The 19,978-nt window shown below is 42.6% G+C and overlaps 1 protein-coding gene across 3 annotated transcripts; it reads left to right on the top strand.

The window, feature by feature from the left end:
- Positions 1 to 480: 480 nt before the first annotated feature.
- Positions 481 to 19,857, top strand: CEP20 (centrosomal protein 20). Of its 3 annotated transcripts, none has more exons than XM_049638311.1 (5): positions 481 to 555; positions 4,014 to 4,211; positions 5,899 to 5,983; positions 12,958 to 13,094; positions 18,070 to 19,857. In XM_049638311.1, the coding sequence occupies exons 1-5, from the start codon at positions 528 to 530 to the stop codon at positions 18,144 to 18,146; spliced, it is 525 nt and encodes a 174-aa protein (XP_049494268.1). In that variant the 5' UTR covers positions 481 to 527; the 3' UTR covers positions 18,147 to 19,857. The 3 variants fall into 3 exon arrangements, with proteins under 3 accessions (XP_049494268.1, XP_049494267.1, XP_049494269.1); XM_049638310.1 differs by lacking the exon at positions 481 to 555 and adding an exon at positions 696 to 1,088; XM_049638312.1 differs by lacking the exon at positions 481 to 555 and having other exon boundaries at positions 4,120 to 5,178.
- Positions 19,858 to 19,978: the final 121 nt, after the last annotated feature.

The raw sequence follows: 19,978 nt of genomic DNA, 5'->3' as shown, positions 1-19,978 counted from the left end.
TACTTAATACAGGGGTTCTCAAGGTGTGATCCCCAGGCCAGCAGCATCCCCGTCACCTGAGAACTTGTTAGAAAAGCAGTTCTCGGATCTCAATCTAGATTGACTAAATCAGCAACCTCAGGAGTGGGGCCCTTTAACAAGTCTTCAAGGTGATTCTCAGACACTCTCAAGTTTGAGAACCACAGGCTCAACACATGGTAACCATTGACAATTAGTCCCTGAGGCTGCAGAGACGAGCAGTGGGGACACGTTGGAAATATTAGTCAACTAAAGTGCCAGTGGCACGCAAAGGTAAAGGATCTTGGTCCTGACTCCTCCTCCCTCCTCCCGCAGCACCTAGAGAGCTCGCTGATTGGTGAAATCCCTCCGGAGAGTCACCACCCAACCAACCCCGGAGACAGAAAACTGAAAGGGGTGGGACCGAGTGTAGCGAGAGCGGCGCACCTATTGGCTGTAGACCATGCCGCAGAGAGGGGCGGAGCTGCGCGTGCGCACAGCCGAGGCGCGCCCCTGACGGCGGTTGAAAGATGGCGACTGTCGCCGAGCTCAAGGCTGGTGAGTGCGCGTGGGCCGTTTGCCGGGTGAAAGGCGTCTGGCCTTCCTCTTGTGAAAAGGATGGAGCGAAAGGAGCGCGCGCGAAACAGAGTCCGGCTTTCCGGGGGCGCGGGGCTCGTTCTGCGGCGTCAGGGTCGGCAGAGCGTCCGACTGGTGTGGCGGCCGCTGCGCCCGGGCCCTGTGTGAGGGAAGCGGTCGCACTGGGGCAGTTTTGAAATCGGCTTTGAGCTGGAGCAGGAGCTGCGGGACCCTCATGTGCCCGAGGGGCCTGCAGTCCTGCACGTTGGGCCTCTGGGCGCATTTGTGAGACCGCTCTCGGGCCGAAGCTTTGGGCCGCTCCCTTCATGTGGGACTGAGTGATGACAGTACCCACAGCCATTATTGGGGTTAGGTACAGTCCCAGACCGTTAGCTCAGTTGTCACTGAATCCTTGCAACAACCTATGAGGTGCGTCCCGCTCTCCATGGGGAAAAAACTGGCGGTGGGAAGCTGCCTGGCCATTCTCCTGGAGTTTTCAACAGAGTTCCACAAAGGTGCGAGTCGATTAAGCTGGAAACGTTTGTTCACCGTTGATTTTGTGTGATCGGATGTCCAGACAAATAATAGTAGTTATAGTTACAAGCGACAGAGCCTTAAATGTCAAGCACTACCTAATCCCAGTATTGCCTAATAGATCCTGTGTCATAATTTCATGCCCATTTTATAGATTGGGAAATAGAGGTGCCGAGAGGTGAAATAGCTCGCGCAAAGCGCCTTAGCTGGGAGGCCCAGTGCGAGAGCCTAGATCAGCCGCACCTGAACTCCAGGTCTTAATCCCTGGGTGATGCTGCTACCCAGTTTATAAAACCAGTTGAGTTTTCAGGGAGCTTGGGATCCAAATCAGTAATTCTTAAAGATTTGGCAGGGAGGAGTTGAATCCCTTTGAGAAGAGGATGCTGGAAGCATTGACGTAAATGTGTGTTTGGGCGCCGGGCTGAACAGTCCTGGAAAAGGCATGCCTTTATCCACAAGAACAGACTTCACGGGAATCCGATCTCACTCCCCGCAGGGAATACGTAACACATGTGATATCGCATCAGCTCCAGAGGATTTATCTTTTTTTTTTTTTTTTAAAGATTTTTTTTTCAGTTTATTTATTTATTTTGAGAGGGAGAGGGACAGAATCCCAAGCAGGCTTTGCACTGCCACCACGGAGCCCGATGGCAGGGCTCGAACTCACACGAGATTGTGACCTGAGCCTAAATCAAGAGTCAGAGGCTTAACCCACTGAGCCACCCAGGCGCCCCTCTTCAGAGGATTTAAAGATACTTTGGGGAGGGGGGCACCTGGGTGGCTCAATTGGGTGGCTCTTGATTTAGGCTCAGGTCACGATCCTGAGGTTGCGAGTTGGAGCCCCACGTGGGGACTCTGCGCTGACCGTGGGGAGCCTGCTTGGGATCCTCTCTCCCTGCCCCTCTCCTGCTCACGCGTTCTCCCCCCCCCCCCCAAATAAATAAAAAACTTAAAAAAAATAAAGGTATTTTGGGATATTAAGGCAAGTTAAGAACCTCTTTCTGAAGTTGTTGTAGCACCGTGTTTTAAACAGAATAGAAGGAAGGGCAAAATAATACAGAACCCCAAAAGAAGATGTAACTCTGCGGTTTAGGAGTGAGTGTCCCCCACAGATCTATGGAGCCCTTTATGTTTTTTCTGCGTTGCCCAGTTCTGAATATGCTCTGTGTCCAAGAGAATCTCAGTGACAGTGTTTGCCAATCAGTTATCGTACATCGTATGGACTTGTGCGTTTTTGAAGCTTTCACATCTCCCTTGGTTCTCTTGTCCCTTTTTGAAGCTCTGCATCTCCCTTGGTTCTGCCTCCGAGAGGTGGAGCTCATCATGTTGGAGAGGGCAACTGAGGCGTGAGCTGGCGATGAGACAGCCAGCCTAGATTTCCTAACTCCAGCTTCATTAATTTGCATTTCTCTGCTGAGTTTGAGGCTGTGCTTTGTGCACATACAGTCTTTGGGACAGGATCCTGGCCAGCGAAAACTCTCCCATCTACTTCCAAAGATGGAGTTAAAGAACGGGTTCGGTTATGATCCCAAGACTGTGATAAGGCTGGACCTTCCTTTTATGGGCCTGTTACAAAGTCTGATTGGGTGATAACTGTACTTGCATACCTGCCAAATAGGTTGAAGGGATGATTTAAAAACAAGGAGCAAGAAAGGTTAAAATTCAGTCTAGATTGTATCTCTGTAATGGAATCCTAAGACCCAGGTTTTTGTTGTTGTATAATAAAGCTTTAAAGGAATTTTATGACAAATGGATAAGTTCTTTGGGCTCTGTTTATGAGTTTTTCTTTATGTTGATATACTTATTTGGTGCCTTGGGTAGGGCACAGTATGTATTAAACTATGTTTATTACACCCTGTATTATAATGCTCCCAGGTAGAGTTTTTGAGCTCTTAACTGTGTTCTAGGCACTGTGGGTGAGAGGTGTTGATTGTCTGGGTTTGTTACTTAGCCTTGAGGGACAATGTGAACGAAGAAGGTCCAGATCACTGCAAGGAATGATGCCAATTCAGCCCTGTGCCCGTCAGTATCTATACTAACATTTATAGGTAAATCTCATTATCATAACTGATACAGCAATCCGACCCTTGCTCCTCAAGAAGTTAGATTACACTCAACATATATATCTCCGATGTCTCAAGGTGGCAGTGATAGATTTCTAACTAGGCTAATCTACGTGTTAGATTTCTAACTAGGCTTATAATTTCAGAATCCTGTTGTTTTTTAGGAAATTAACTTGTGTCTTAAAAAAAAAAACAAACCCAAAATACCTTTTTGCTGTGAATGGGCCATTCCCCAAGGGTTCTGGATAGCATAGGTTTTTATCAAAAGACAACATATTCTTTCCTTTTATGGAATGCATTCATTGTCTTTAATCATCTTTCTACACCAGAGATTTTCGTGACATACAGAACCTATCTGCAGTGCTAAACACTCTTGAAAACATACGAGTCAGTAAGGGTTAATTTCAGGCCCCAGTGAGCTAATTCTATGCTCCCTTTTCCTCCCTCACTAAAGATGCATATCAGACTATAGCTACTGACAGTGATGATGTTAGAAAGATAAACTTGAGTTTGCTTAAATATGTTAAAATAGCAAATCATTGCAACTTCAGAACTTTATATTTTTATTACAAACATGAATTGTGGTAGCTAATTGGATAACTTGCATTTAGCACATTGTTTAGATCAGAACAGTGGGTATTAGGCCACTTTACTAGTTACACATTTTTCTTCCAAGTATGCCTAAGAATTGAGGGGTGCCTGGCTGGCTCAGTTGGTGGTGTGCGACTCTTGATCTCAAGAGTTTGAATGAGTTCGAGCTCCATGTTGATGTAGAGATTACTTAAAAAAAAAAAATGACCAAATTTGTTCTATGATTGAAACATAATATTTTATATTTAACAGTTTTAAAGGACACCTTGGAGAAAAGAGGAGTATTAGGGCATTTAAAAGCAAGGATCCGAGCTGAAGTTTTCAATGCCCTGAATGATGAAAGTGAACCCCGACCGCCGTTGTCTCATGAAAACCTTCTAATTAATGAATTAATTCGGGAGTATTTGGAATTCAACAAATACAAGTATACAGCATCTGTCCTCATATCAGGTAAGAGGTTATTGTTACTTACCTGAAACAACATCTGCTTTTTCCCTGCCTTCAATTCTCAGAAAATATTTACGCTGGAAATCCGATTCCATTACCACAGTGTCATCTGAGTGACAGGGACATAAACGTCTCATGGGTTCTTTCCAGAGCTTGAACAAGTTCTCATGGGGCTTATTGTATTGTAGGGGAAAGTAGATAAACACTAGGTGCACCCTTTGAAAAATTGCCTGATACTGAGAATAAGCAGTTGTTGACATTTTGTTTGCTGCTAGCTTTTTTCTATAGATATACTTTAAAAATACAGTTTTGATGTATATAGTTTTTGTTAAAAAATATGAAGCACTAGAGATAAAACTTCAAAATACTGCTACTATTATAGGTGAGGGATATATGCAAATGTGTGTAAAAGCGTGATATTTGAAATGGATTAGGAAGGAGTTTACTTTCCTCTTGGGAGTTAACCTTGGTATTGGGGGGAGGAGATGGACAGTTGAAGAGACATTTATCTGTTAAACTTTATTTGTGAAGAAAGTAAACTGAAAGGAATGCACGGTAGTCAAGACTTTCCTCTGGGCTGAGGGAGAAATGGGATTGGAAGGATTGCACCTGTATCATTTGATGGCCTTGTTTAAGCTTTGCTCTGTGCTTTAAGATTGTTTCACCTCTCATTAAAGAAAAGAAACCATGAAGTAGATTTTGGAAGAGAGAATGAGTTCTTTGAGATGCTGGGACTTTGATTTAACAGCTCTTTTATTGATATTCTAGATGTCTTATTTAATGTTAAGCATATACCTTAACTGAATAATGACCAGGATTTTTAGTGGTCTAAGGATCTTCAGTATCAGTATCCACTTTCCTCAGTTTGTTACAGATGGCTACATAATACTATTAGTACTCAGAAAAGAAGAAAATTGTGAAAATAGAATGAACGCGGTCTTGGACTTGGGCTTCCCTAAAATGAAGTATGGTAACCATCATTTTAAGTTTCATATTAAGTGTCTCGGCTTTGTTCAAAAAGTGAGGTATAGTTAACAGTACAATATACCTTTTTTAGTATACACTTCGATGAATTTTACCAAATGCATAGTTTTGTAACTACCACCTCAGTTACAGTCTCGATGTAGAGTATTTTCATCACCTCAAAAAATTCTCTGCCCTGTTGTGGTCAACTTCTTTGTCTACCCCCACCCCTAGCAACCACTGATCTGTTGTTTTCTGTACCTGTCATTTGCCTTTTCCAGAATGTTATAGAAATGAACCCATTCAGGAAGTAGCCTTTTGAGTCCGCTTCCTTTCACTTAGCATAATGCATTTGAGATTCAGCTGTGTTGGGTTTTTTTCCCCCTGAATAGCACTCATTTGTATGGCTGTGCCCATTTTATCCATTATCGCCAGTGGTTTGTAGTTTTTGGCAATTATCAAGCTGCCATAAACATTCACACACAAGTTTCTGTGTGAAAGTAAGCTTTCGTTCCTCTTGAGTAAAGAGCTAAGAGTGGGATTGCAAGGTTGTGTGTGGTAAGTACATGCTCACCTTTGTAAGGAATGGCTCAACCCGTTTCCAAAGTGGCTGTGCCATTTTGCCTCGCCTACTGAAAATCTGAAAAGTCTGTATACCTGGTGAGTGGTTCTTATCAAAATCATATGTGCTTTTTAGATGAATAAAGACACCTGATTTTTCCTCCAGAATCTGGTCAGCCTGTAGTACCATTGGACAGACAGTTTCTCATTCGGGAACTAAATGCATTTGAAGAATCAAAGGATAACACAATGTAAGAACTTTTTTTTTTCTATAATTTATTCATTTTTTTATAATTTACATTCAAGTTAGTTAACACATGATGCAACAATGATTTCAGGAGTAGATTCCTTAAGCCCCTTGCCCACTGAGCCCATCCCCCCCCCCCCACAGCCCCTCCAGCAACCCTCAGTTTGTTCTCTATATTTCACAGTCTCTTCTGTTTTGTCCCCCTCCCTGTTTTGATATTATTTTTGCTTCCCTTCCCTTATGTTCATCTGTTTTGTATCTGAAAGTCCTCGTATGAGTGAAGTCATATGATATTTGTCTTTCTGTAACTAATTTCGGTTGGCATAATACCCTCCAATTCCTTCCACGTAGTTGCAGATGGCAAGATTTCATTCTTTTTGATCGCCGAGTAATACTCCATTGTATATATTATATACCACATCTTCTTTATCCATTCATCCATCAGTGGACATTTGGGCTCTTTCCATACTTTGGCTATTGTTGATAGTGCTGCTATAAACATGGGGGTGCATGTGTCCCTTTGAAACAGCACACCTGTGTCCCTTGGGTAAATACCTAGTAGTGCCATTGCTGGGTCGTAGAGTAGTTCTCTTTTTAATTTTTCAAAGAACCTCCACACTGCTTTCCAGGGTGGCTGCACCAGTTTGCATTCCCACCAGCAGTACAAAAGAGATCCTCCTTTCTCTGCATCCTTATCAACATCTCTTGTTGCCTGAGTTGTTGATGTCAGCCTTTCTGACAGGTGTAAGGTGGTATCTCAGTGTGGTGTTGATTTATATTTCCTGGATGATGAGTGATGTGGAGCATTTTTTCATGTGTTGGTTGGACATCTGGATGTCTTCTTTGGAGAAGTGTCTATTCATTGTGCCAATTTCTTCAGTGGATTATTTATTTTTTGGGTATTGAGTTTGATAAGTTCTGTATGGATTTTGGATACTAACCCTTTATCTGATATGTCGTTTGCAAATATCTTCTCCCATTCCATCAGTTGCCTTTTAGTTTTGCTGATTGTTTCCTTCGCTGTACAGAAGCTTTTTATTTTGATGAGGTCTCAATAGTTCATTTTGCTTTGGTTTCCCTGCTCCCAGAGATGTGTTGAGTAAGAAGTTGCTGTGGCCAGGGTCAGAGAAGTTTTTGCCTGCTTTCTCCTCGAGGATTTTGATGGCTTCCTGGCTTACATTGAGGTCTTTCATCCATTTTGAGTTTATTTTTGTGTCTGGTGTAAGAAAGTTGTCCAGGTTCATTCTTCTGCGTGTTGCTGTCCAGTTTTCCCAGCACCACTTGCTGAAGAGACTGTCTTTATTTCACTGGATATTCTTTCCTGCTTTGTCAAAGGTTAGTTGCCCATACATTTGTGGGTCCATTTCTGGGTTCTCTATTCTCTTCCATTGATCTGAGTGTCTATTTTTGTGCCAAGAACTTTTTTTAATAACTTTTTTTAAAATAAAAACTTGGGGCTCCTGGGTGGCTCAGTCGGTTGAGCGCCGACTTCGGCTCAGGTCACGATCTCGCGGTCCGTGAGTTTGAGCCCCGCATCGGGCCCCTGTGCTGACAGCTCAGAGCCTGGAGCCTGTTTCGGATTCTGTGTCTCCCTCTCTCTGACCCTCCCCCATTCATGCTCTGTCTCTCTCTGTCTCAAAAATAAATAAAAACGTTAAAAAAATTTAAAATAAAAACTTAAAAATAAATTTTTAGATAGTGTTGTATTGGAGTCATAATCACATAGTGGTGGTTTTATTTCGTTTTAATTCAGCAGGTATTTATTTGGCTCGAGTGTGTCTAACACTGCACCAAATCCAAGGTGTGTAGCAATAAACAAGATAAGGCGTCTGCTCCCTGGAGCTAAAATTCCTGTGGTTTCAGAGGACTGAGCAACAGTCCTGCTAAGGGTCACGTTTCTTGGTTTCTTGGTCCATACCCCACCCCCCCACTTTTATTTCCCATCTGAGACTATCTTTTATCACTTGTTTCCTTACTCACGCTGAACTCTTCCTCCCGATTATTTCCTTCACTTCAATTTAGGAATATATTCAGATCCCCCCAAAACCCAATCAACTTGTTTTGACCATTGAACTTAGTGAAAACCAACCCTCTGTTTTCATTTTGTTACTGTCCCCTCTTTTGCCCTCTCTGCATGTTAAATTCTATCACCATTTATACTGAAACTCTGCCCTTGAAAGGAAGGGTGACCACTTTTGAGTAGTTTCTTGGTTCTTTTCTTACTTCAGAGTTGCTTAAACTTTTCCCAGAGAATCCCTGAATGGCAAAAAAAAAAAAAACAACAAAAAACAAAAACGTACGTAGGAGGCCAGGGGACATGGCTCAAAGCAGCCTTTCCATTAGCAAGAAATTTCTTTGAAATCTTATGTTTTCTCTTTCGAAAACTTTATTGAATTTTTTTCTTTCTACTTCATGATATAATTGTTCTACCATAAAAATGTTATAAAGGACATACCAATTAAATTGAACTTTCCCACAAGTTTTTGCACAATGAATGTTCTAGGATCATACTCCACCTTTACCCTGTACTTTGTCCCAAGGCCCCGGCCCCAAGAGTGGCTGTATATTGTGTATTTCCAATTTGAGAAGCTCAGTTTCACTGGAGTTTCTGTGGCATTTTGTAATACTGACTCTTCTCCCTTAAAACACCTATTGTCATTTGTCTTTTATGACCTTTACTGTCTAAGTTTTTCTTTCCCTAACAGTGTTCTCAATTTCTTCATTGGCTCTTTTAGGCTTCCTTTAAATTGTGACCACTCAAGTTTTGTCCTTAACAAAACTTTTTTTTAAATTTTTTTTTTTTTCCAACGTTTTTTAATTTATTTTGGGGACAGAGAGAGACAGAGCATGAACGGGGGAGGGGCAGAGAGAGAGGGAGACACAGAATCTGAAGCAGGCTCCAGGCTCCGAGCCGTCAGCCCAGAGCCTGACGCGGGGCTCGAACTCACGGACCGCGAGATCGTGACCTGGCTGAAGTCGGACGCTTAACCGACTGCGCCACCCAGGCGCCCCGACAAAACTTTTTATCGTGTCCCCTCGCCCACTTTTCTGAGTATGCCTGAGTCTTTAATGGTGCCTCTGAGCTGTGACTCCACTTTACATCGAACACATGCCCTAAGTTGTGGGCCCACGTTTCTGCTGGCATCTCAAACTCACTGTGTCCAAAAATTAAATCTGCCGTTTTCATCTCCTTAAACCCCCCTCGTACGTTCCTCATGTAGCCATTTGGGTCTTCAACTCAGAGTCCATTTATGTTTGTGGCTCCAGCTCCTTTCTCCACCAGTCACTTTGCACATCGCATCCCTTCTACCTCTGCGGAATCTCCCATCCACTCCCGCTGCCCCACGCTGTGTTGTTCAGAAGCCGTCTGCTTTCTCTGTCTCTAGTCGCTTTCTTTTCCAACTTAGACTTCAAACTGCCAGCAGTTTGCTTTCTGAAAGACAGTTACTGCTTTGCTTAAAAACACTTCTGTTGTGAAGGTTTCAGATTTTAAAAAGTAATATGGATTGTAAGATTGAAATTTGCTCACCCACAAAAGTAACACACACATTTACGAAAGTAAATGTGTGAGATGATGGATATGTTACTTAATTCGCTGAGGAGAATTCCTTTGCCGTGTGTGTGTGTGTGTGTGTGTATATATATATATATATATATATAAATAAATATCAAGTTATCACCTTATATAGTTTAAATACCTTACAATTTTATTTCTCAGTTATACATCAGTAGAGCTGGGGGAAAAAAGGTAAAATGGTAAGTATACCACATACTAGATACATGTGCCAGTGTGAGCGTAAAGTGGTTTTCCACAAACACATTCATATTTTTCAGAGAAACTTAAGAATTTGCATACAAAGTAGGATAAAGTCTAAAATAGCCTTATGTTAGGTCAAGCCATGCCACCGAATGCGTTTGCCAAATTTATGAAGAAGACTAGTTTTCAGAGTTTCTGTGTTTTATCATTGCAAATAAAGTATTGTAAGGCTGAACCTGAAAAAATATTCTCCTTTTTTAACTTGTATTTTTTTTTTATAAATTTTTTTTTTAATGTTTATTTATTTTTGAGAGAGACAGAGACAAAATGTGAGTGGGTTGGGGCAGAGAGAGGGAGGTGCAGAATCCGAAGCAGGCTCCAGGCTCCGAGCTGTCAGCACAGAGCCTGACGTGGGGCTCTAACTCACGAGCCGTGAGATCATGACCTGAGCCGAAGTCAGTCGCTCAACTAACTGAGCCACCCAGGCGCCCCTTAACTTTTATTTTTTAAAAAATCTTAGTATCCATGAATTTGTGGATTAAATATACTAGTTTTTTGTTTTCTAATAACATTTAAAAATATCTGAATCTTAAAATTTTAAATCTTAAAAACTTTATTGATGTTAAGAACAAGATTGTTTACATTTAAAAATCTTCTTGAACCAATTAGCTCTTTGGGACACATTGGTTTAAAATAAACGAAAAGAGGGGCGCCTGGGTGGCTCGGTCGGTTAAGCGTCCGACTTCAGCTCAGGTCATGATCTCACGGTCCGTGAGTTCGAGCCCCACGTCGGGCTCTGTGCTGACATCTCAGAGCCTGGAGACTTCTTCAGATTCTGTGTCTCCCTCTCTCTCTGCCCCTCCCCTGTTCATGCTCTGTCTCTCTCGGTCTCAAAAATAAATAAACATTAAAAAAAAAAATTTAAAAAAAAACTAGCTAAAAAAAAAAATAAAATAAACGTTAAAAAAAAAAAGTAAAAAAAAAAAAAAAAAGTAAAATAAACGAAAAGACCTATTTTATGTTCCTGGATTGTAAGATTTATTCCTTTCATAAGAGTTGAGGCATCTTAAATGGAGAAACTTACTTTCCTCCTTTCCTTGTGTTATGAATCAGTTGGCATGCAAGGAGTTACTTATTGCTGCGTAACAGACTGCGCCAGGATTTGGTGGCTTGTAACAACAAACGTTTATTATCTGTGGTCAGAAATGTCTGGGTGGGGCTAGTGGGGCATTTCTCAGGAGATCCACTTAAAGGGTAGCCAGGGACGTCGTCATTTGAAGACGTGGCTGGGGCTGGAGGATCCCCTTCTATGTGGCTCACTCACATGGCTGCTTGCACGAGACTCCATTCCTTCCATGTGTACCATTCCCTAGGACAGCTTGAATGTCCTTATGACATGGTGACCCAGCAGAGAAGGCAAGGAGGAAGCCGAGGGGCACGGTGGTTTGTGACCCAGTCTTGGAAGTTGCACAGCACTCTCATTTAATATGTTTTTTGGTTCAAAGAAGTGACTTGAGCCCACACTCCAGGAGAAGGCAGTTAGGCCCTACCTTTTGGAGGGAAAGGAATGTCATACTTTAAGCTATCACACCAGCTAATAAATAGTTGTCCCCAAAAACTCAGTTAAGTTGTATTTTCAGTGATGAGATTGGAAACATTTCTGGTGTGCTTCTGTCTCTCCCATCATCAGCCACATAGCTTCCGTTTGTGCAGGGCTGCTCGTGTACATCTCTGAGCAGTATATTGTGATGCAAAGAGTATGGGACTTGGGATTCAACTGGAAAGTTTGTTTACTTACTATCTAAGGAATCTCCAGGGGCGCCTGGGTGGCTCAGTCCATTAAGCGTCCAATTTCGGCCCAGGTCATGATCTCACAGTCTGTGGGTTCGAGCCCTGTGTCAGGCTCTGTGCTGACAGCTCAGAGCCTGGAGCCTGCATTGGATTCTGTGTCTCCCTTTCTCTCTGCCCATCCCCTGCTCATGCTCTGTCTCTTTCTGTCTCAAAAATAAATAAAAACATTACAAAAAATTTAAGAAATCTCCAGCATATCTTCCCTGAGCCTTGGTTTTCTCACGTATAAATTGGGGATGATGATTATGACATCTACAGGGCGAAGATAGAATGGAGAGAGATTTGGAAACTGTAAAAATCACTTTTTCTTTAAACTGCCTGCCCTAAAAATAGCTTATTAAATATTAGTTCTTACCTGACTCCTGAACAGCTAATATTTATATGCCATTTAATATGTGCCAGGCATGGTTTTAAACGCTTGACATTTATGAACTCATTTAGTCCACAATAACCCTAGGAGGTAAGGACTACACTTATCCTCATTTATAGAGGAAAAAACATTTAAGAGGCTGGGGACATTAAGAATCTTGTTGAGGTCAAGTGGTAAATCCAGGATTTGAACCCAGGCAGCCTGGCTCTTGAGACATATGACCTAATTTGACAAGGATTTATTCATCCAGCGTTTCCTGAATACCTGTTGTATTCAGACAGTGCTAGGTACTGGGAAGTCTTACACTGGACTTTAAAGTTGAAAAGCTGAATTCCTGTGTATTGTTTGATTTTGTATTTCAGTTTAGTTGATGTTTAAGTTGGTAACATGGGTTCTCTGGATTTTTAAATTGTCTTTCGAGTTAAATGGTACTCTTAAATTTAAATATTTTTTTAAAATGTTTATTATTAAGACACAGAGAGAGAGTATGAGCATGGGAGGGGGAGAGAGGGGGGGAGACACAGAATCCGAAGCAGGCTCCAGGCTCTGAGCTGTCAGCACAGAGCCCGATGTGGGGCTCGAACTCACAAACCATGAGATCATGACCTGAGCCGAAGTCAGACACGTAACTGACTGAGCCGCCCAGGTACCCCATTTGGATAGTAACCCTGCATCTTCTTTAAGTATAGAGAATTACCTGGCCATTCAGGTGGCAGAGGCTGCCTTAGAGTAGAGTTTTGGGGGCACCTGGATGGCTCGGTTGAGCGCCCAACCTTGAGTTCAGCTCAGGTTGTGATCTCATGGTTATGAGATGAGCCCCGAGTCGGGGTCTGTGCTGAGCGTGGAGCCTGCTTGGGATTCTCTCTTTCCCTCTGCCCCCCTCCTCTGTGCGTGCATGCTCACTTTCTCTCAAAATAAACATAAACATAAAAGAGAGGTTTGTTTTAAGCTTTTCCTGTATCTATAATTTTAACTGATTGTGGTTTTCTTCCTGCTATAGACCTCTTTTATATGGAATTTTAGCTCATTTCTTGCACGGAACTAAGGAGGACCTCCAAAATCCATTTTCGAGAGGGTCTTCACTTCAGCCTCCAAACCCAGATCTTGGCAGACAATCTAGCGGAAGAAGGCAAAGGGGTATGAATTTCCTGAAATTCATCATTTTGCTGTCAGCATGTATATTTTCTTAAATATTTCTCTCTGGAATAGTTTTTCTTGAGCTTTTGAGTCATAGTTTAATTCTACTTACACTTAATACAGTTTTGGTCTTTGTTACTTATCCTAAAAACAAAATGCTTTTTGGAAGGAGAATCTGGAGGGCAACGACTGGACAAAATTCTCAGATATTATTTCTATACAGAAGTTTGGAAAAACCTGATTTTCACATAGATTTGTACTCTTTGGAGCAGGTTAGATTATTGGTGTACTGAACAAATAGCGTTTTATCAAATCATCATTCCCCCCCCCCCCAAAAGTGAGGAAAGATCTCTGCTTACAGATAGAGAAGCCACATGTTTCTGTACCCTTTGCATTTTTATTTAAAAAAAATTTTTTAATGTTTATTTATTTTTGAGAGACAGACAGACAGCATGAGTGGGGGAGGGGCGGAGAGAGAGGGAGACACAGAATCCGAAACAGGCTCTGGGCTGCGAGCTGTCAGCACACAGCCCGACTTGGGACCCGAACCCACAAGCTGCGAGGTCATGACCTGAGCCAAGTCAGACTGACTGAACCACCCAGGCACCCCCTCCCCCACTTTGCATTTTTAGAATACTGTTTGTGGAAGACTGGCAGCTACCTATAAATAACGAATTCTTCGGAGGATAGCCTCGGTTTCTTTCAGAATGCTCCCTCTTCCAATGAGCTTTCTGTTGTTGTGTTCACATCAGCAATAGGCTGTCATTTTGCTAATCTGAACTGAGTGGTTTATTAGCTCCTCCTTTCCAGCTTCGGTCGAGGTGACCTCTTTCTAAGGCCGGTCGTAGGTGGGGCTCAGGCAGCAGATTAACAGAACAGCTATAGCCCTGGAATGTGGAAAGAAACGTGTAGAAACCTCTGAAATACAGATCGCCCTTGGTAGTTTTCATAAGCTGCTGTAAGCAGTATTGATCATGCCAAATGCTTGCTGTGTCTCCTCGGATCTGAAAGTGAAGTATTTGTGAGGCAAGGCAACCTCTTGAGGAGGTGATTTCCGATTTCACTACGAGTTATCCATTATCTTAGAATGCTGAGCTGATAGACCGTTGAACAGGAAATCATCCCACCTCCTTACTTTACGCTTGAGCAAACCGACCCTGAGAAGTTAGGTGACTCCTCTGAAGCCTGCAGCTGAACATTTTTAGCCGAGTCGGCATCCCTCCGTGCCCTTCTTGTACACTTTTCGGGGTTTGTGAGGAACTGTCATGAGAGCCTACTGGCCGGCAAGTACTTAAAACAATTAAGTGAGTAAATGTCGAAACGTTCAGATAATACAGTGTAAACTTCCCTTTCATCTCTTCCGTCTTGTCTCGGCCCGACTCCCCACTTTCCCTCCCTTCCACGGAGGGAAGGCCCCCGTTAGCAGGTCGGCAGGTCTCCCTCGGGATCCGTTTCCTGTGTATTTATGTATTCTGCTCCTGTGCGTGTCCTCCTGCAGTTGGCTTTTCTTCACTTGTCCTGTCAGCACGTGGACATCCCCTTCTACCTCGTTCTTAACTTCGTGTAGTATCGCGTGGCTTTGCTAATCGTTCGTTACCGATGTGCTGTCATGTTTTTAATTTTTGGCTTCTACCATGTAGCGGTATAGAATTACTTCCTGCCCACACACGTGTTTGTCTTGTGCGGATGCCCAGAAGTCCAGTTGCTGGTTCGGAGCATATACGTACTAAAAAATGTAGTGGATACTGTCTGATTCCCCTCCAGAGCGGCTTTACCAGGTGACGTGCCTACCGAGAGTGTACGATAATCGCACTTTCTCCGCGTGATCGCCACCAGGAGATGTTATACACGTGAACACTCGCTCACGCGGCAGACCCGCGACACGGGTATTTTCATTCCCAAGAGGGAAAATAATCTCTGGAGAGAGCACGTTTCTGGCTTGCAAGCTTTTCATTTTTATTTTCTTCAGTTGTACGACATAGTAATTCAGCACTTGCCTACAACACCTGGTGCTCATCGCAGGTGCCCTCCTTCGTCCCCATCACCTTTTTCCCCCACCCCCAGCTGCCTCCCCTCTGGTGACCGTCGGGTGTGCTCTCTCTAGTTAAGAGTCTCTTTCTTGGGTTGCCCCTCTTTTCTTCCCCCTCTGCTCGTGTGTTTTGTTTCTTAAATTCCACATAGGAGTGAAATCATATAGTATTTATTCTTCTGACTGACTGACTTCGCTTAGCATAATCCTTTCTAGCTCCATCCATGTGGTGGCCCCGCTTGAAAGCTTTTTCTAATCGATCTCATTCATGGCTAATGGCTAACAACAAAGTTACAAGGAACAGAGTATTTCTTAACTGAGTTCTGTTGTTTTGAGATGTGGGTCACAGAGTAGCAAGTTGTGGCTTCACACCTGGGAGGTGGGAGGGCTGGGGAGTGGAAGAGAGAGGGAGGGAGAGAGCGAGCGAGCGCAGGCGAGCCAAAGAGGGAGAGGGAGGAGAGTGCATTAGTTACTTTGGGGCCTTCAGAGACTCCGCTTAGAGTGAGTAAACTCTGTGGAAAGCTCAGAAAGGAGGATGGCAGCTGAACTAAAGAAGAACCGTGATTTTGCAAGTTATTTTTCTTGACCGTCAAAAATTTTCTTGATAACCATGAACTCTTTGTGGAATGATTAAAAACAATTTTTTTTTAATGTTTATTTTTGAGAGAGAGAGAGAACGGCAGAGCGTGAGTGGGGGAGGGGCAGAGAGAGAGGGAGACACAGAAACGGAAGCAGGCTCCAGGCTCTGAGCCGTCAGCACAGAACCCTACGCGGGGCTCGAACTCACAGACTGCGAGATCATGACCTGAGCCAAAGTCGGACACTTAACCGACTGAGCCGCCCAGGTGCCCCTGTGCAATGATTTGTGAGGAATTATCAGCCCAAAATTGCATTGTGTCCCAGTCGCACACTCGAGTATTCTGTTTACTTTCTGGATTCTAGCTTACTGTTTGATGGAAATGTGTTTGATTTGACAACATTGACAAGGTTATGGAGACATGAAAATAATTATTCTTCGGATTACAATACCTGATCTCTACAGAAGCTCATCCGACTGACATAAAACACTTAAAATGAAATTCTCTTTTATTTGAACACAAGCCTAAAGCATTCCAGCATGGAAGCACTTCCTTTATCAGAGCTTTCAGAGTGCTGAAAAAAAGAGGGTTTATGTAGACACTCTCACCTTTGGAATGGTAACCAGTTCATTAGTGTTGCTGGTATTAGTGCTTGAAATATGGAAGCAAAGTAGTTTTTGGTATAAATAAAAAACCAGATATCTCATAGCAGAGAAAATCATTAACGGAGCTTGATTGCACATCTGTAAGGTACATGCATAACAACTTCATTTCTTTACAGTGCTTTTCTAGAAAACCTGAAATGGTTGTGGCCTCAATTTTGTTCTGTCTAGCAAAGCTGCCTAAAAATGAGGGAGGTGGTCATCTGTGATCCAGACCAGTAGTCTCCCATTTTTTATGAGGGTGATCAGCTGTGGTGGACTAGTGGGAATGGGTGTAGAAGCAAATTGTCTTTAGAATTAGAAAATCCAGGAGCACCTGGGTGGCTCCTTCGGTTAAGTGTCAGACTCTTGATTTCGGCTCAGGTCATGATCTCCTGGTTTGTGGGTTCAAGCCCCACATTGGGCTCCGTGCTGACAGCTCACAGCCTGGAGCCTGTTTCAGAGCCTGCTCCAGATTCTTTGTCTCCCCCTCTCTCTGCCCCTTCCCTGCTCGTGCTCTGTCTTTGTCTCGCTCTCTCACACAAAAATAAATAAACATTAAAAAAAAATTAAAGAAGCATCAAGAAAAGAAAATCCAGTATGTGCTTGTGGTGCTAAAATTGCATATTTCTAACAACTGCCTAGATTTGTATTCTTTTTCTCTTGTTATCTAGTTGTCATAAAAATGGGATTTTCCATTGTAAAAAGTGTCTGGGGAATATTTTCAGTTCTTCACAATTCTCAGAATTTAGTCTTTGCATTGCATTTTTGTTGCATTTGATTCTTTTAATCTAGAACACTTCTGCCCTCTACCCCTTTGCCTCCATGACAAAAGAAATTCCGCAGAAGTGACCAGGGCCCCTTCTATTGCCAGAGCACAGGGGGTGGTCACTGGGGCCTTGGGCGTTTCTGAACTCTTCCTGGAGCTTTACTGTTGTGTTTTTGACTGAAGATTTTCTACAATTTCTGTGATACTTTTCTGATTTGGGTAGGAAGATGTAAACTGCTAGTTTTTTTTTCTGGCCACAAGAGGGTGCTGCCGAGAGGCATTTCTGTTTGAAGAAAAGTTTCTTAGTTCTTAGTTTCAAAGGTAGAACTTAGTTTCAAAGTTCTTCTTAGTTGAAGAACTTAGTCATCCTTCAAAATGCTCATTGAACACTGTCCTTGCAAATTCCATTCCTTACGTATCGTGTAAGAGAAGTTTACAACTACTACTTACCCATGGGTTTATTCCAGGATGCTCTCTGTTCCACCCTTGAGAGTGAGTCTTTAGTACTAAACATTTCCGATCTCCTCAATAATGGTTTAAAAATGGTGAGTTCCTTTCTTTGTCCCAAGTCACCTGAAGAACTCCTACAATATCAGGGGTGCCTGGGTGGCTCAGTCAGTTAAGCGTCCGACTTAAGGTCCGGTCATGATCTCGTGATTCACGAGTTCAAGCCCACTGTCGGGCTCCGTGCTGACAGTTCGGAGCCTGGAGCCTCTTTTGGATTCTGTGTCTCCCTCTCTCTCTCTCTCTCTCTCTCCCTCTCCCCCTCTCCCCCTCTCCCCCTCCCTGCCTCCTTCTTTCTGTCTTTGTATCTCAAAAATAAACATTTGAAATCTCTTTCAAAAAAAGAACTCCTATAGTATTCAAGATACAGCATTCAAAAATACACGTAGATATGTCTGCACACTGCTTATTTTGACTTGGGATAAGTACTGACATTTGTTTCTGTTAATTTCAGATGACCACCTAAGAAAGGAGAAGGGGAGTATTAATAATATTGAAGATCCTCTTGTTTCTCAAGCAGTAAAGAGATGACATTTCCATCTGAGGCGTCTTTTGTCTTAAAATTGTGTGTATTCAGTACCATACTTATTCTGCCAACATTACCAAAATACATCACTAATGTTTGTACTGTGTAGAAATTCGAGTTTCTGCAGAACATTTAGCCCCTCCTGTTTTACTACATTTGTGAATAAAAACTAACTTATAGCTTCCAGCTTCTTGGATTTGACTTGAAAGAGAAAAAAAATACTGTTTTCAGAAGGTATGATAAAGTTTTTTAAATTTGTAAGAGCTAAAGGGATTTTATTAGTACCTGTATGTTCTTAAAAAAAAAAGTCCAGGCCTTTATAGCCATATGCTCTGCTCTTTAACAAGGTTACATTAATTAAATTTCCTTCGGGCTGGAATTAGGTGGATTTGTAGAAAAATCCATTCATGTTCTGAGAAAACATTTAAAAGAACACTAAAGCCAGAAAAAACTATTTTCTATAAACTTTGTTTTTTTCCTTATGATTAGTGGTTTTTCAGATAACCATTTATAATTAGGTTTAGATATCTGAATTACTATCTAAATTTGAACTTTTAAACTAGGTAACAATGTACTTTTTCTTTCCTTGGACCATTTTGGCTTCTATTGGAAGATTTAATTAAAAGGAAGAGGGGGAAATAATTCTTTTAATTTTGCTGTAAGTAAAACAAAGAGTTTATTTCATTATATAAAGAATGTGGAGTAAGCATGAAGAGACAGGCTTTAGGAGAAATACCAGAAGGCACTTTTTAAAAGATGGCATTGTGTAACCTCCGTGTGGCCTTCAGCTGTGCACTTACAAGGCGAGCTACGCCAGGGGCCGCCACTACCTACTCGGGCTCCGGAAGTCTCATTAAATGCCAGTTTTTCGTTCTTGGGATAAAAAAAAAAAAAAAACCGGTGAGAGCTCTTAGTGTGCGATCTCTAAAATGCTATTTTGATATTTATTCAGACATTTTTATAACGTGGAGTCTCCAGACCGATATCCCTGACAACACCTGTTACAATAGCGCCCGGTCGGCCGGAAGTCGCAAAGCGTGTTCTGGGCGTGAACTGCGCGGGCTCCAGTTTACTGACCGAGTTTAGCTTGAACATTTTCCACAGGGAAAGTGATCGTGGCTGGAGCTGGAAAAATTGGCGTCCTCTTCAGGGTGCGGACTCTGTGCTGCCTGTGGAAATTACTGAAACTTTTGACTTTCTGTGCGGTGGTCAGCGTTCAGTCCTTACACCTTAACCAAGAATTTTTATCTGAGTGCCAAAAGTTGTTATCCCCTCAAGACATACTTGACAAGTGAGAGGATTTTGCGAGGCCCTGTTGACGAGCTAGAATTACTTACATAGATTGAGAAGTGCCATCAGGGCTCATTTCCATTTTTAAAATTAAATCTGTAATCTATGGTAACTGTCACGAATTCCGTTGTATTGGGTGTGGGGATATGAACATCTGAATTCTTCTCAGAAGACTTGGTTTACATGCAAGGATGTTGGCAACGGACGCTAAGTTCACCTCAGGAATTACAATCATGCAGGACTAGATTAAGAAAAAATTCTGGACTTTATCATTTTGGATACTGATACAAAGTCATCACAATAGAAGCTCAACATAATTGTCGCATGTAGTCGATAGTGCTTTTGTATGCATTGTCCTGTCATTTGCACCCAGGCCACTTTTATACTTTTGATGTATCATTTAATAAAAAACACTGGAGCAACTCATCTTTGTGCAGAGGCTGTTCCTGTGCCTGTTCAGTCATCAAGAGGTGGACGCCAGGACTGGAAGAACGGTGGGAGGCGGCTCCCCAGGCCTCCATCCCCCCCCCCCCCCCCCCCCCCCCCC

The sequence above is a fragment of the Panthera uncia genome, chromosome E3 (assembly GCF_023721935.1).
Source record: "Panthera uncia isolate 11264 chromosome E3, Puncia_PCG_1.0, whole genome shotgun sequence".
Lineage (NCBI taxonomy): Eukaryota > Metazoa > Chordata > Mammalia > Carnivora > Felidae > Panthera > Panthera uncia.
This window is presented reverse-complemented; position numbering and strand designations above follow the sequence as displayed.